At 35.5% G+C, this 18558-nt stretch overlaps 1 protein-coding gene across 1 annotated transcript in view; it reads right to left on the minus strand.

The window, feature by feature from the left end:
• Positions 1–18558, minus strand: part of Eys (eyes shut homolog) — a 1560564-nt gene that overhangs the window by 29678 nt on the left and 1512328 nt on the right. The window contains 1 exon segment of the mRNA XM_015487393.2: positions 2015–2187. Coding sequence (XP_015342879.1) covers positions 2015–2187 — 173 coding nt within the window.

Here is an 18558-nt window from a genome sequence, read left to right on the forward strand (position 1 = left end):
AATGTCTTTTTAGCATCATTGCCAGAATTCCTATCTTCATCCCAGTGCCGGTGAAGACAAAGATAAAACCAGACTACAGCTTCTATGATAGCTATCACAGTAAACTGTATAAACTGATGCATCAATGAATATAACTCAACAAGTAATGCTCAATCAAGGAGTTAACTTACTTTGGGAGGAAACGGATTTTGGGAGGAAATGGACATATTGATAGATTCCTCCGCTTTGAACTGCTTGCAGAACTTGCCTGGACTATGTAACTATCGTTTGGTGCAGCGAATTGTGGTAATGCTGGCATATCTTTGCTGATGGTGTCACTAGTGATGCAATTTTTATTTCCTTGCCAGCGCACCCCATGTTAATTGTGGTAGTGCTGGCATATCTTTGCTGATGGTGTCACCAGTGATGCAATTTTTCCCAAGGAGCCGTCAATTGGCTTGGTGTCGTGGCATTTCTGTATCCTCCTCCCTTCTGCTAGTGATGGTCTAAAATTTGGGGGCCAATGGCTGTATGCTGGACCGGTAGTCAGTGACGGGTATGATCCAATTGCAGTGGTATCAACCTAAGACAGGAGGCTGACGCCTAAAGGTCAGTTTTCCGATGACGGGTAAGAACCATATGTTGAATTGGACAACCTACCAGGCACGGTCCTTAAGCCACATTGCTTGTTGTTTAATTAATCAGAAGGGGGGAGATGCTGGGAGCCATTAGCCAAGTAGGTATGACAATTTCCTTGCCAGCATACCCCATGTTGCTTAGTGGAAGGACTCGTGGAAATAGGACATTTTGCAGTGACATTGCATGTAGGTGACCTTGCTCAAGGACCAGGGCAGATTAGGGTGTTCCCGGTTTAGGATAATCGGGTTTAGGGCGTTCCAGGTTTAAGATTATTCCTGCTGGGAATAGGGCGTATCCTGCTGCCTGAGTTCCCCTTGAGTTCTCACGGGATTCAGACAGTATTTTTGGGGAGAGAGAAGCCCAGTGGATGTGGATTTGGGCAGAGAACGTGGATTTCCCCAGAACGTGATTGTAGACGGCTGGTGTGAGTTCGGGAATAAAGAGTTGCTGTTTGAATCTACAAACTGTGTGGTGGCTCGTGATTGTGTGCCCAGCCAGACTGCGGCACTTAACTTAATTATCATCATCTTAATGGCTCACTGGTGCTACCCCTCAACCACTCCTTCTGGCAAAATGTCAGGAGCCATCTTGACTTGGTTGTTGCTCTCAACACTGCTGTTCTGAAAGTCCCAGCTGGGATTAAAGGGAAGATAGCTCAAATCTTAAATTTGAGCTTAGCACTAGTTATTGCACAGGTGAGGAGTACCCAGGACATTGTTGAGCTCCCTCAGAGGAAGAGCCATAGTTTCTCTAACTGGTTGGACATTATTGCTCTTTATTGATCCCACTAGACTTGGGAACGTTTTACCTTTTAAATTTCTCTCTCTCTGTAGCTGATAAAATAGGCTTTATTATTACTGTTGTTGTTGTTGTTTTACTGGGAATTGAATTCAGAGGTTCCAGTCCTTTTATTTTATTTAGAGACAGGATCTGAGTTGCCTAGACTGGCCCCTTGATCTTGGAGATCTTCCTGTCTCAGTCTCCTGAGTCACTGAGACTAAAGGCATTTGCCTCCACACTCAACGGATAGTTTCGAATCAGATGGAAAAGCACAAACATACAGTATTGTTCTAGAAGGGAGTTATGAATCAAACCTCATTTGGTTAACTATATTTAGCACAAAAGATCTAGAACACATAGACTACACAGACAGGGAGTTTAGAGTTAATACGTCAAAGCAATCCTAAAAATAAAGCTGTATTTTTGTACTAACTGGATCTTGATTATTATTCTGTCTGTAAAATACAATGTCCAATATAGTAGGAACAGAAGAAAGCAGACTCTACTTTTATTATATGTATTTCTTATCTTTATTTTCTGTAAAGAAAAATTGACTTTGTAGTTCCTAAATTTAGTTAAATTGATGGACAAAAAATGACTTGAAATTCAGCCTCACCTTGTTCACAGTAGATTCCAGTGGTTCCTAGAGGACAGTAACAGGTGTACCCATGAGGCAATGAAATACAGGTTGCTCCCTTGCTGCAGTGGTGTGGAGGGTCGTGTTCAGGATCACAGGAAGTGACTGTCTCTGTGCAGAATGCTCCTTTCCACCCTGTGGGACAGTTGCAGCTGTAGGTTGAGAGAGAAATTAGCACTTGAATAGGGCTGGATATACTCTTGTTATCACTCTGATGTAAAGTTTGCAACTTTAATTAGGTCCCAAGATTACCTAGGTGCATTGTGATTCAAGCAATCAAGATCCAAATTGTCAAAGGAAAGCATTAATAACTGGTTATAAGATTACTGAACTCCATATCAAGTATTTAAAAAGGTTCAAAGCATGGAAATAGAAGATTTTATGAAAATAATTTCTTTCTTTTTATTTTTTGGTATTGGGGAATGGGGTGCTCTACCACTGAGCTATATCCCAGCCCTTTTATATTTTTTTTATTTTGAGACAGGGTCTCACTAATTTGCTGAGGTTGGTCTCAAACATGGCAATTCTCCTGCCTCAGCCTCCAGAGTTGCTGGGACTACAGGCATGTGCTACTGTACCTGGGCAGAATAATTTTTTTTGACAAAACCACACTGTAGGTCCCTCTCCTTTTCTGCACACCACCAGGGGGAGGGCTGGGTCTGGAGTTTCTGCCTCTTAACCTTAAATCTGGAGAAAGGAGATTCAGCAGGATTACTTGGAGAGTTTCTTATATGTTCCCTTGTACAGGAAAACACAGAGGCCTAGCTCTTGAGGAATCTTGCCAGGGGTGTGTCACATATAAGTGAATCTCAGGGAAGGTATGCAACACTCTTAGAAACATCAGACAGAGGGCATAAAAAAGGGATCATGCACAAGAGCTGTCCTCCCAGCTTTAGAGACTTCAGTAGTAAAAGGCCGTCGATCAGCTTATGCTTGATGCAGACTATGAAGGCTGGCAGGGAGGACCCAGTTGGAAGAGAGACCTTGCTTGGGTTTACAGTGTAATACTGGGAGAGGCCCAAGTAAGGGAGTTGCTGATGGACCGACCAAAGGTAGGAGTTACCAGGCAAATACAGGGCACTGGCTAAATTTGAAATGTCTGATAAACATTGATTTTTTTTTTTTGTACGTGTGTAAGCATATCTCATACTGTATTTGAATTTCAGGTAAACAGTATATTGGATATGCTGAAAATTATTTGTTGTTTATTTGAAATTCAAATTTATCTGGGCACCCTGTATTGTCTCCTTTTCTCCCTAAATCTGGCAGCCCTCATTAAATGACATAGTAGAGTGTCAGCTTTAAATCGCTGCCAGAGAGGACTAAATCTATTTAAAATAGTACCAAAGAAGCACATTCTAAGATAGGGCATGGGGTCTAGGGTTAGAAACCAGTAGGCTGAGGAAAAGCAACAGTGGATCACACCTCCTTCCCACCACCTTCCATTCAAACCAGAGTCCCTGGCTGGGTTTCAGGTACCAGTCTTGAAGAGGCAAGTATTGATCAGTATATTGAAGTGGGTCCTTTAAATTAATGAGTTGTTTGAAAATTAACATGTTTATTTGTCAAGTAGAAACAGAAAATTCAGCAGGCTTCCCCATGTTTCAATTTAGGAGCACATAAATGTTGAGTCCCCTATGCAGGTACAAAAAAGAGAGTGATAAACACAAGCAAATTTACTTTATGGGTACATCCATGAGTCCTGGGTCATTTTTTTTTAATGCATGACAGTTATTTTATTTAACACATTGATTTTTGAAGGAACAGTAACATAACTATTTCAAATCAAACACACGCATAAACAAAGGGTCACTCTTTTTTGTTCTCAATGTATTACAACGGTCATTATTTGCTGGCAAACTATAGATATAGTTGACACCAAGAGCACGCTGGGGGATTTGAAAAGCATCACCAATGTATAATTTCTACTATAAACAAGTCAAGATAAGGCAAGTAGAAAATGGAAGTGTCTGTAATTTTGTGTTTTCTTTACCCCAGTCGTTAACCCTCACAGATTCTATGGATTGAAGGTAGTTTATAACCTTTCTATTTGGATCAAACTATATGACACACATTATATACCATATAGAAGGGAAATGAGGACAACTGGCACTCTTTCTGTAAACAGTGTTAACATCCTTTATCACTTTACAGAAACAACAGATAAAAATATTATAAAATTAAAACAAATCACCTGATCCACCTCTGATTATGGCAAAGCTATCTTTTACCACTTAGCATGTATCTTACTACTATTTTGTTTAATCAAGTTTTACTTTTTTTTTTTTTTTTTGGCACTGGGAATCAAACACAGAGGCACTTTACCACTGAAGTTTATCACCAGTCCATTTTATTCTGAGACAAGTTCTCCCGAAGTTGCTGAGGCTGGCTTTGAACTTGTGATCCTCTTGCCTCAGCATCCTGAGTAGTTGGGATTACAGGCACATGCCACCTTGTCCAGCTAAGCAAATTTTAACATTAAAAATGCTTTGCATTGTGTTTTATAGTCTCTTGTTTAAAATCAATTTGAAGTACATTATGCATAACATGTATAAATACAGTTTAAAATTAATGATAAAATGAATGTCTTTGAACCTACTTTACCCCCAAATCTCCCAGAGAATGACCAGGACTTTGAAGGTCACATGTGTGCTTGCCCTGAGAGCCTCCTGACCTATCCTACAGGGAGCTGACATTGTCCTGAAATTCGAGATAATCACTCGCTTCAATTTTTATTTAGAGTTGGTTTTAGGATTCACCTGTGTAGACCTGGTTCATTGTCATTGCTATATAACTTGATGAATAGAGGGTCATAATTTCTGTGTCATTGAAATTTTAATATTTCCTTTTATGGTTTGAATTTTGTGAGACCCTTATTTGTGAAATTCTTCCATATTACAAGATCAAATAGTTGTTATATGTTATCTTCCAAATTACATTTTTGTCCTTTACATTTAAGTCTTAATACGCCTAAAGTTATTTTTTTTGTGTGTTCAACGTGAGGTGCAGTTAGTTCTCCATGTGGACAACCAATAGTCCTAGCACTCTGTTAAACAGTTCACCCTTTTCCACTGATGAACCATGTTGAAAGGCCTAGATCTAGTTTAGACTAATATCTGGGTCAATATCACAGTCTTCATTTCTCCAGCTTTAGAAGTCTGGATGTCTAGAGCAGCAAGTTCTGCTACTTTGTTTTTCTCTTGAGAGGTATATTAACTATTTTTAGCCTTTTTCTCTTTCAGGTATTTTCTCTTCAACTAGTTCAAAGTGTAAGATAGGCAAATTTACCCAATGTCTCTGTGTAAAATGGCATTTGTTTCTCATTTATTTTTATACTGTGCAGGTAGCTGTTTTTGGTTCTAGGCCTGTGAGGAGTTTCCTATTAGGTTCCCTATCTCAGATAATTCCATGGTAACCTATGTTGCCCTGAAAGGGTAAATTTAAAGTCTCCAGGTTTCAGTAGAATTCAGGGCAAAGCCAACTCTGAGGCTTACTCCTCAGGATCTTGCTTTCATTTCATTTGGGCTTTGTAAATGGATTGTTTTCACTTCAGATGGAAGGAAATATTCTGAAAGTATACATTTTATATTTATTCAGATTTGAGTATTTTCATTTGGAATAATCACTCAGTATATCTAATTCTCCACAAAATCTGCAAAGAGAACTTCCTACAAATAAACCTAAAAAGTCTTTACAATATTTATAAACATCTTTCCATGTTTATTAACTTCTAATCCAAACCTTATATTTAATAATTGAATATTATGACATTAAATTGATGAAATAAAATTCATTCTCATTGTTATTTGTGAGATATGTTATGTTTTTAATTTTCCATTTTCTATTAACAATATTGTGATAAAACTCCTGTAGCTAATAGATCTTTGGATACCTTCAATCATTTACTTAGGAAAAATTCAAATGTCAACATGACTTATTGGCTTTAGATGCATATCCCAGCCTGCCCACCATAATAATTGTACCAATTTACATTCCCATTATCAGCCTATGAGAGTGCACCTAAAATAATAGAATTATATGTAATCGAAAATGTGGATCATTTTTACAGGCTTTTTGAACTGTACTGACCTAAAAATGATTTATTAAAGTAAAAATGATTAAGGGTCTACATACACATATTTATAAAAATATACTCATTTTGAATTCCTATTTTCCTTTACTACTTGATAGTATAAATCAAATTTATGCCCCATAAGGATTCATTTCTATCATATATATGTATATGTATATATATATATTTATTTTTTATATTTTTTATTTTTTAAAAAAATTTTAGTTGTAGATGGACACAATACCTTTATTTTATTTATTTGTTTTTATGTGGTGCTCAGGCTCGAATCCAGTGCCTTACATATGCCAGGGAAGCATTCTACCACTGAGCCACAAACCCAGCCCCCCTATATATAATTTTGGTGTCTATTATGTACACTGCATTTGGTTAGGTCATAAAGGGTGGGCAGAAGACCTGTAAGGAGTGAACTCTAGCTCCAGGAGAGGGGAGGCTTGTAGGGTAAAGGCCAGCCAGATTGCAGTTGCTCAGGTGTCCAGTGCATAACACGGAAAGATGCTGCTCAAATCCAGGAGCCAGTGGATGAAACACGAATAACATGACCAGCAACTTGTTCACCAATGCACTGATAGTCTTTGGTTACAGAAGGAATTTAAAGTGCAAATTTTCATCTATTTGGAATTTATGGCTAGAAGCCTGAGGCACATCCATAAAAAGACAAACAAATATCTTTGGGGCATTAAACAGTATATTTAGATGGGTTGTGATGAAAGAAAACATATGCTTGTTGCATATAAATAAATAGTTTTCGATAAAAAAATGAAAAATTGTATAGGATTTTCTAAAGTGAAGACAAAATGCAGAATACCACAGTTACGTATGATTTTGATTATTGTTTAAAGATCACAAGGAGCAGAAATGTGTAAAGACCTTTTATACAAAAAATAGAAGGAGTTACCAATTTCACAAAAGAAATAAAACTATAGTAAAAACGCTACTTAAAATTCTTAAAGAATTTAAAAATAAAAATAAAAAATTTATTTGTAAATGATGATTGCACCCTCTAGTGGTTCATTTTTGTCATTTGAAAAAAGACAAAGCTAAGTACAAAATGTCTCACTGTCTTATTTATAAACAGACCTAGCAATCATAAAATATTTATTTTATTTTATTTATTTAAAATTATTTTGAATATTTGAGATATAGTACATAATGTTGTTGAAATAAAATATTTATTCTATTATTAGAAATAGCTTAAATTATGTTAGGCATAATATAATATAGATGCTGTAAGCCTATAAAATAATATTTAAATTAACTAGAACCTCATATAATTCTTCTCATAGTTTTTATTTCAAATGGTTAGTTATAAGAAGAAAAAGTCAACAAACAAATGACTTAACATTACATCTCAAAGCCCTAGAAAAAGAAGAACAACTCAACACCAAAAGCAGTAGAAGACAGGAATAATTAAAATCAGAGCTTAAATAAATAAAATTGAAACAAAAGAAACAATTGAAAAAATTGACAGAACAAAAAGTTAGTTCTTTGAAATAAATAAATAAAATTGACAGATGCTTAGCCATGGTAACGAAGAGAAGGAGAGAGAAAACTCAAATTACTATGAAAACTGAAATATCACAACAGACACTACAGAAATACAGAAGATAATTAGAAATTATTTTGAAAACTTGTACTCCAAGAAAATAGAAAATGTCGAATGCATCAACAAATTTCTAGAGTCATATAACTTGCCCAAATTAAATCAGGATGATATACACAATTTAAGCAGATCAATTTTAAGTGACAAAATAGAAGATGCCATCAGAAGCCTAACAACCAAGAAAAGACTAGGACCAGATGGATACACAACCGAGTTCTACAAGACCTTTAAGGAAGAACTAATACCAATATTCTTCAATTTATTTCAATAAATATAAAAAGAGGCAGCACTTCCAAACTAATTCTATGAGGCCAATATCACCCTGATTCCAAAACCAGGCAAAAACACATTAAAAAAAACAACAACTTCAGACCAATATCTCTAATAAATATAGATGCAAAAATTCTCAATAAAATTCTGGCAAAGTACAATAATACATCAAAAAGATAGTGCACCACAATCAAATGGGATGCATCTCAGGGATGCAAGGTTGGTTCAATATACAGAAATCAATAAATGTAATTTATCACATCAATAGACTTAAAGATAAGAACCATGATCATCTCAAAAGATGCAGAAAAAGCATTTGACAAAATACAGCACCCCTTCATGTTCAAAACACTAGAAAAATTAGGGATAACAGGAACATATCTCAACATCATAAAGGCTATCTATGCTAAGCCCCAGGCCAACATCACTCTAAATGAAGAAAAATTGAAGGCATTCCCTCTAAAAACTGGAACAAGACAGGGATGCCCTCTTTTACCACTTCTATTTAATATAGTTCTTGAAACACTGGCCAGAGCAATTAGACAGATGAAAGAAATTAAAGGGATACACATAGGAAACGAAGAACTCAAATTAGCACTAATTGCTGGTGATATGATTCTATACTTAGAAGATTCAAAAAATTCCACCAGAAAACTTCTAGAACTAGAAAATGAATTCAGCAAAGTAGCAGGATATAAAATCAACACCCATAAGTCAAAGACATTTCTGTATATCAGTGACAAATCCTAAGAAAGGAAAATGAGGAAAACTACCTCATTTACAATAGCTTCAACAAAACAAAACAAAACAAAAATAGTTGGGAATCAATTTAATGAAAGAGGTGAAAGATCTATACAATGAAGACTAACTACAGAACCCTAAAGAAAGAAATCAAGGAAGACCTTAGGAGATGGAAAGATCTCCCTTGTTCTTGGATAGGCAGAATTAATATTGTCAAAATGACCATACTACCAAAAGCACTGTACAGATTTAATGCAATTCCAATCAAAATTCCAATGGCATTCCTCATATAAATAGAAAAAGCAGTCATGAAATTCATCTGGAAAAATAAGAGACCCAGAATAGCTAAAGCAATCCTTAGCAGGAAGAGTGAAGCAGGTGGCATCACCGTACCAGACATTAAACTATACTAAAGACCAATAGTAACAAAAACAGCATGGTATTGGCACCAAAACTGACTAGTACAGAATAGAGGACACAGAGACTAATGCACAAAACTACAGTTATCTTACATTAGACAAAGGCACCAAAAACATACATTGGAAAAAAGATAGCCTCTTTAACAAATGGTGCTGGGAAAACTGAAAATCTATATGCAACAAAATGAAATTAAACCCCTATCTCTCACCATGCACAAAACTCAAAAAAGGGATCAAGGACCTGGGAATAAAACCAGAGATGCTGTGTCTAATAGAAGAAAAAGTAGGCCCTAATCTCCATCATGTGGCATTAGGCCCCAACTTCCTTAATAAGACTCCTATAGTGCAAGAATTAAAATCAAGAATCAATAAATGGGATGGATTCAAACTAAAAAGTTTCTTCTCAGCAAAGGAAACAATCTGTGAGGTGAATAGAGAGCCTACATTTTGGGAGCAAATTTTTACCCTTTACACATCAGATGGAGCACTAATCTCTAGGGTATATAAAGAACTTAAAAAGCTAAACACCAAAAAAAAAAAAAAAAACCAAAAAACAAAAAACAAATAACCCAATCAATAAATGGGCCAAGTACCTGAACAGACACTTCTCAGAAGATGATATATAATCAATCAACAAATATATGAAAAAATGTTCATCATCACTAGCAATTAGAGAAATGCGAATCAAAACTACTCTAAGATTTCATCTCACTCCAGTCAGAATGGCAGCTATCAAAAATACAAACAACAGGGGCTGGGATTGTGGCTCAGCCGTAGAGCACTCGCCTAGCTCGGGCAAGACCTGGGTTCGATCCTCAGCATCACATAAAAATAAAGGCATTATGTTGTGTCCATCTACATCTAAAAAATAAATATAAAAAAAAATACAAACAACAATAAGTGTTGGCAAGGATGTGGGGGAAAAGGTCCATTCATACACTGCTGGTGGGACTGCAAATTGGTGCAGCCAATATGGAAAGCAGGATGGAAATTCCTTGGAAAATTGGGATGAAACCACCATTGGCTGTCCCTCTTCTCAGTCTATACCCAAAGGACTTAAAGACAGCATACTACAGGGACACAGCCACATCAATGTTTATAGCAGCACAATTCACAATAGCTAAATTGTGGAACCAACCTAGATGCTCTTCAGTAGATGAATGGATAAAAAAATGTGGCATATAGACACAGTGGAATATTACTCAGCAATAAAAGAGAATAGAATCATGGCATTTGCAGGTAAATGGATGGAGTTAGAGAAGATAATGCTAAGTGAAGTTAGCCAATCCCCAAAACCCAAATGCTGAATGTTTTCTCTGATATAAGGAGGCTGATTCATAGTGGGGTAGGAAGGAGGAGAATGGAAGGAATAGACGAACTCTAGATAGGGCAGAGGGGTGGGAGGGGAAAGGAGGGGGCATGGGGTTAGAAATGATAGTGGAATGTGATATATCCAAAGTACATGTATGAAGACAAAAATTGATGTGAATATACTTTGTAAACAACCAGAGATATGAAAAATTGTGCTCTAGATGTGTAATATGAATTGTAATGCATTCTCTTGTCATATATAAATTTAAAAAAATAATAAAAAACAAATGGTTAGTTATATGTGCAAAGATTTAAAAAGTTACTTTCAAATATCGATATTACTATCTTACATCATTTTTTCTGTTTGTTGGTGGTGCATGATAATTATGCATAAGAGTGAGATTCATTGTTACATATTCCTATATGTACACAATAGAACAATATAATTTGCTCAGTTTCATTTCCTAGTGCCTCTCCTTTTCCTCCCTTTCTCCTGACCTCTAGTTCCCTTCCTCTACTGGTTTCTCTTCTATTTTCAACAGACCTCCCATCCCCACTTTCTTCCCCTCTCTTAACTTCCACATGTGATAGAAAGCATATGAACCTTGACTTTCTGAGTTTGACTTATTTTGATTAACATATGTTCTCAAGTCTTATCCATTTTCTTGCAAATGGCATAATTTCATTCTTCTTTATGGCTGAATAAAAGACTAATGCTCCTCAAATTATTCCATGAACTAGAAGTTGGGTTAACACTTGCAAATTTATTCTATGAAGCTAGTATTACCCTGATACCAAAACCAGACAAGAACACATCAAGGAAAGTAAACTACAGATCAACATTCCTAATAAACATAGATGCAAAAATACTCAATAAAATATTAGCAAGTCAGGGGGCTGGGATTGTGGCTCAGTGTTAGAGCGCTTGTCTACCATGCATGAGTCACTGGGTTTGATCTTCAGCACCAAATAAAAAATAACTAAATAAAGTTATTGTGTCCATCTATAACTAAAAAAATATATTTTAAATTAGCAAATCCTATCTTAATAAAACATTAAGAAGATCACACATTATGACCAAGTTGGTTTCATTCCAAGGATGCAAGGATGGTTCAACATATATAAATAAATAAATGTAATAAAGTGAATTAAGGAAAATCACATAATCTCAATAGATGCAGAGAAACCCTTTGACAAAATTCAACATTCATGATAAAAACACTGAAGAAACTAGGAATAGAAGGAACTTACCTCAAGATTATAAAGGCTGTCTATGGCAAACCCAAAGTCACCATCATAGTGAAACTGAAAGCATTTCCTCTAAAATCAGACACAAGAAAAGGATGTCCAATCTCACTTCTCCTATTCAACATGGTACTTGAAATTTTAGCCAGAGTAATTAAGCAAGAGAAGCAAATGAAAGGGATACAAATAGAAAAAGAAGAAGTCAAATTATCACTGTTTACAAATGAAATGATCCTATATTTAAAAGATCCAAAATAGCTCCACCAGAAGAATTTTAAACCTAATAAAGACAGAAAAACAGTAAGATACAAAGTCAACATATAATAATCAATAGTTTCCTATACACCAATCATGAATTTCCTGAAAAGAAACCAGGAAAATAATTGTATTCACAATAGCCTCAGGGGAAAAAAAAACCTAGGAAAAAATCTAACCAAGAAAGTGAAATACCTCTACATTAGAAATTATAGAACCCTGAAGAAAGAAATTGAAGACACAACATGAAAAGGTCTCCTATGTTTACAAATATGCATAATTAATAGTGTTAAAAAAGGGCCATATTAATAAAAGCAATCTATAGATTCAATGCGATCCCTGACAAAACCAATGACATTCTTCACAGAACTAGAAAAAACAGTCCTAAAAATTCATTTGGAAGAATAGAAGACCTCTAATAACCAAAGCAACTATAAGCAAAAAAAAAAAAAAATGCTGGAGGCAACACAATACCTGATTTCAAATTATACTACAGAAATATAATAACAAAAACTGCATAGTATGGTCATATGAACAGACACACAAACCAATGGTGCAGAACAGAAGACACAGAGACAAGCATACACAGATACAGTCATTTGATCCTTGACAAAAACATACGTTGGAGAAAATATCCAGAATATATAAAGAACTCAAAAACTTACCACAAAACAACTCAGTCAATAAAGAGGCAAATGAACTAAACACACACTTTTCAAAAGGAGAAATACAGGTGGCCAACAAATGTATGAAAAAATTTTAACAACTAGGAAAAAGTAAATAAAAACTACACTGAGTTTTCTTCTCATTCCAGTTAGGTGGCAGCTAAAATGAATACAAATAACAATAAATGATGGAGAGGATATGGGAAAAAAGGAACACTTATACACTGTTGGTGGGATCGCAAATTAGTACAAGCACTATGAAAATTAGTATGGAGTTTTCTAAGAAATATTAGGAATAAAGCCACCACATGATCCAGGTACACCACTCCTCTGTATTTATCCCAAAGAACTGAAGTCATCATAGTACAGTGAGTGATACATGCGTACCCTTATTTATAGCAGCCCAATTCACAATAGTCAAACTATGAAACCAGTGTAGGTTTTCCATCAACAGATGGATAAAGGAAGTGTGTATATATACACAATGGAGTTTTAATCTTACACTTATATTTTAAGAGAGATTTTCATTACAATGATTTTGTACAAGGTTTGGGGCAGTTTCCTTTCTGTTCCATGGCTACTTTAGTGCTTTGTGAGATGTAGACAATAAAAAATTTCAAACCTTCATTCCTTATTCTTTAATTTACTTCATATTTTCCTAACCATTGAAGTTAATTCATAAACATTCTTCCTTTAACCACATATCTGCTACTCTGTCCTGAGAAAGAGAAAGTTTTGACATATGTGTGTGAGGTGGGGTGGTCATATAGCAGGAAAAGTGAACATAAAACAGCATTTATTTAAAGAATATTTATTGTTATTGTGGATATTTCTTACATGCTAGGTGTTTTTCACTGTGCTTAGCACTGAGATTCTACAACATGCAAGGCTCCACTTGGTCTTATGGATTTGCTGGGTTCATTGGTTTTGTGGAAATTAATAGGCAGGTGATTTTTATACAATGGGATAAGTGCCACAGTAGGTACTATGGGGGCCCATAGGAAGGACTGAACCTTAGTGAATTCTGAAGTGACATTTGCCTACATGACTGCCTGCACCCAAGGGTAGGCATGGTAGAAGATTACTCTAGAAAAGGACACCAGTTCCCATGGACTTTGAACAAGAGGCTAATGCGGTTCAACCTTTAAGTGATAGACTATGGGAAATGACATGAATGATGAGGCACATTATAAAAAAAGTAATCTGGGAGCTGAGGGTGTAGCTCAGTGGGAGAGCTCTTGCCTAGCATGGGTGAGGCACTGGATTCAATCCTCAACACCATAAAAATAAAAGTATTGTGTCCATCCACAATTAAAAAATATTTTAAAAAAAAGAAGAGTAGTCTGGCATGTAACTGCATGGTGTAACAACAATAAGTTCTGTAGTGATGTAATTTTAACCTTAGTGAGACTTTACTAAATTTTTTTCTGCTAGAAAAAGGGCTGGCAACCTTTTCCTGTAAAGGGCCAGGCAGTAAACAGGTTTGTAGTTCTTTGGGGGAAATCCTTGGGTGTGGCTGTATCTCAATAAATTTTATTTGTCTCAGTGGGTGTTGGGCCAGATTTGGTCCATAGGCCATAGTTGTAAGACCCCCATACTAGACTAAGATCCACTGGAGCAAAGGTAGAGTTCTGTTTGGCTGCAGTCCCATGGACAAAACCAGTTCCTGGCATATTATAGTTTGTCATTGACTCTTCAGGAGATAAATAGATAAGTGAATAAATGAGTCATGGCTGGGATAAGGATGTAGATACATGCAAAAAGCTCTGAATTAAGAAATGGCTGTGGAACTGCAAAGACTGAAATAGATGTAAAGCATTTCCAAAGTTTTGGTAAGTATGTTGGTGTGGAAGGAGAAAGAGTATAATAGCAGCAAATATTTATTGAGGCTTCCCTTATACTTTCCTAAAAATTCTTCTCAGTATGTTGAATATTAGCTCTTTCAAACCTTCCTATAGCCTCATTAGGAAGGAACTGTAATCATCCTCCTTTTGCAGAGGAGGAACTTTGAGGAACAAAGAAGGGAAGGATGGGAAAGGGCAAGGGCACCCACATGTTAGTCTCCATTCTGTGTCTTTCCATCTTAGGGAAATCCTTCAAGTTTTAGAATTAAATGAAAGAACATGATGCCATTAGCGGGAATAGGAACATTTGGGTAGATAGGTAATTCAAAGGGAAAATAGAAACAAAGACTGAGAGGTGAGAGTAGGTAATAAAAGGGATCCCCCCACCACATAAGAATGTAATAACATGGCTCTTACATTTGATGAGAGTTAAGGACAGAAGACAGGTTCATAAACTAAGTAGACTAGCATGAAAAGGGCTGAAGCAGGTGGCATTCACTACACAATAGCTAAGAATATTCAAAAGATACCAAGGAATCATTGACATGATGCTGAGAACTGTTTTCTTAAAAGACCATTACAAAAATGTTATATGTCTTGAATTACTAAAATACAAAGAACAATTTATGGGTTTGTCTGTCTCCAAACATGAAAAAAGGATGCCATGAAAGAAAATAGCAAATATATTAGAAATGGTATAACTAATTACAATGACAACACAGAGTAGAATATTGGAGTATATGGTTATATATACTTATAAGGTTAACTATTTTAGTTTTTGTACGTTTGATGTGAAAGATTTAAATTCTTAATTGCAGATAAATTGTTTAGATCTTACCGTCAAAATTTAAAGCTCAGAAACAGGTTTGGGTTAAGTTTTTCTCATTATACTAGAAATTCAACATGAAGAATTTAATTTTCTCATAATTAGGCAATTCTAAAAGTGCTAGAGTTTGGGATAAACATATAAAAATGAAGTGAAAAGGAGATGATGGGAGATTTAATATTCTTCCTTTGAATATCACTTATGTATCATTTACTGTCTTACTAAATGTTCCCCAAAGAGGAAGTACCTGCATCACTGAACTTTGCAACCAGGGCAGATACACAATAGAAAACGTATCTTGCCCCTCAAGGACTTGACACTTTATTTAGAACAATGTATTTATATGAAATATCTATGACATATGTAAAATATAATATTCAGCATTTATTAGGGCTAAATTTTAGTTTGCCCATTTTAAGTACATACCCTTTTTCCCCCTCTTCCCAGTCGCTCTTTAGTAGCCATCTTAAGTACATACTTTTAATGTAGTAACTCATTTAATCCCCATGTTCAGCTTCTGAGGTAATTATAGTTAGTAGTACTCAGGGTACAGATGAAAAATTGAGACTTAGGAAAAGAACCTCTACATAACCCAATTTTCCAGTTTACATCTCAAATGTGGATTTTAATTGCTTTGGATAAGAGAGACTCTTCTGTATATGTAGAGGCTGAGAGGGAAAAAAAAGTTCTAGAGAAAATTTACCATGAGCTGCATCTGTAGGAAAGTTATGGTTAGAGATTTGTGGGTTTTCTATGCATCAGTGAAAGCAGAAACACAGTATTTAAAATGAAATCTGTGTGAATTGATGACAAAGTCAAATGACTAATGGAATAAAATGCAAATAATTTGGCAATCAGTGATCACATGGCCTAAAGGACTTCATTGCATATACAACTTATTTCTCTGCTATTTAAAGAGAAAAGGAAACAGCTGAATTACCTTCTCATTAGACCATCTGTTGTGTTGGATGGCTTCATTCATATGAAATTGTTTTCCTTTACAGGTTATTTCCATTTGAGTAACAGATTAAGAGAATAAGGTGGGATATAACAGATGCCATTTTACCTACACAAATTTGCTGAACGTTAAGTGACATAGTCAAAATTTGAACCTTTAAAGAAATATGCAAACAAATGCTAAAACAAATTAAGCCCATCATACACTGCAATGTGATGACATGTCAAAACTCAACATGCTGACCTACTAGAAAGAGACACTGTAGTCACTCTACCTGCTAAGAGTTATCCCATGACCTGTCTTTCTTTTCTGGTGAGATCACTTTTATGATACCTTAGAAAGTGTAATAAAGATGAGATGAAGCTACTTTTTACATACTAACACAACTACTGGGAGTTGTTTTGGGGCCTTATTTTTGATAGTTGTGTTCTCTAGGTGTAAGGGCCTGAGGATGGCACTATGTTAACAGTTGGACTCAGGATTTCTCTTACAGAGGGAACGTCTGTGGGAAACTGTTTAGATGAGCTGCTTGGAGTAGACGGTGAACTTGGTTGCGTTAGGATAAACATAAGCCTGGATTTTCAAAAGATGGAAAATTACTCTGCTTTAGACTAGAAGGGAAATTTGCCTTATTCTAGCCTAGAGAGTCAGTTGGAGCAAAGTGAAGTGACAGACAAAAACCAACGAGATGGGTGGAATGGCCATGTTTTTTTTACTGCAGTGCTATGACCAAAAGACAAGCTGGAAGTTGTTTAGGTGGCCATGGTACAATCCTTTCCCTTCAACATCTCCACTGTTCCCCTATCCTGGCACTAATCTAAGAAGTTAGATCTATCATGAGGTGTGAATGGCTTTGTTTCTTTGAAAGAAATTTAAGAAGTTGAGACTTTTAGGCAGCCATGATATGGAGTAGTTCATAGGGGTGGCAACAAGACTGAGGAAACAAAGATGGCTATGAAAAACAGGTCTTCTCATTGGAATCTGCATTAATCTTGGAAAGTCTGGGGACTTTCACAGTTTGTGGAGATCACAAGGGTCTGTAGAAAGTACCTGACATCTGAGTTCTAAAATAACCAGGGGGGAGAAGATGTTCCCCAGAAACCACAGCAATAGGGAGGCTTGATGAAAATCTATCCTGAATTCTTACCTCTGACTCTTACTTTACAGCTGTTTAAATAATAAAGGAACAGAAGGTGGGGAACTTATTTTCAAACCTAAACCCTTCAAAAACATGCTCCAAAGGTGGCATCAAATGATGTACATTCACTGTTTTGGCAGCCAAGGACTTGAGATGGGGAAAAATGGAAATGAAATATTCCCAGATCCTGAAAGGGGTTATAATGACTGGTGGAATCCTGAGTGTAATCTTTTTATTTTACACTTTATGAACTTTTTAAATTAGACAAAATATATATTAAATGTAATAATTTTTAGATTAAAACAGATAGAAAATTAGAAAAAAATAGTATCAATGATCATTTTCGAAGTCATTGTCTTTTCTAGTTTCATTTGTTCCTTACTTCTTTTTTTTGAAACAAATTCTAATTTATCTGTAAATAACTCAGTATATATCACTAACAGATAAGAAACTTTTAAAAACACAACCACAGTGTCATCATCAAACCTGACAAAATGAACATTAATATTATCTAATTTCTGTGTTCAGTTAATTATAATTGTCCCAAAGAGGTTATTTATTTATTTAATTCTGATAGTTCATCAGGATTCAAAAAGCTTCACAATACATTTACATAGTGTATGTTTTAACCATTGTTACCTAGATAAAATCCTGCCTCTGTATTTCTTTCCATTATTGCTAGTTTTGGGGTCTTTGGTCCAGTAGAATTTCTCATATTCTGGATTTGGCTGTTTATATCTTTATGATGTCACCTCAGTTATTTTACTCTATTGTTAGTATTTACCATAAACTTACAGATAGTGAGGCTTGATTAGATTCTGGCTCATGTTTTATACTTCTTTATAGGTGGTGCTTTGTAGTTTGAACTGAATCACACCAGCAGGAATATATCTGGTTGTTCATCAATGATATTATGATTGACCAGTTGTTTAAAGTGGTGTTAATTTGATCCCACCATTATATAACTTTCTATTAACCTTTAACATTGTTTTTGTCAGCTTTTTTGCTGCTGTGTATTACTCTGCATTAAAAAATGACAAAATCATAGAATTTGCAGGGAAATGGATGGCATTAGAGCAGATTATGCTAAGTGAAGCTAGCCAATCCCTAAAAAACAAATGCCAAATGTCTTCTTTGATATAAGGAGAGTAACTAAGA

This window comes from Marmota marmota, unplaced genomic scaffold (genome assembly GCF_001458135.2).
Source record: "Marmota marmota marmota unplaced genomic scaffold, marMar, whole genome shotgun sequence".
In the NCBI taxonomy this organism is placed as follows: Eukaryota; Metazoa; Chordata; class Mammalia; order Rodentia; family Sciuridae; genus Marmota; species Marmota marmota.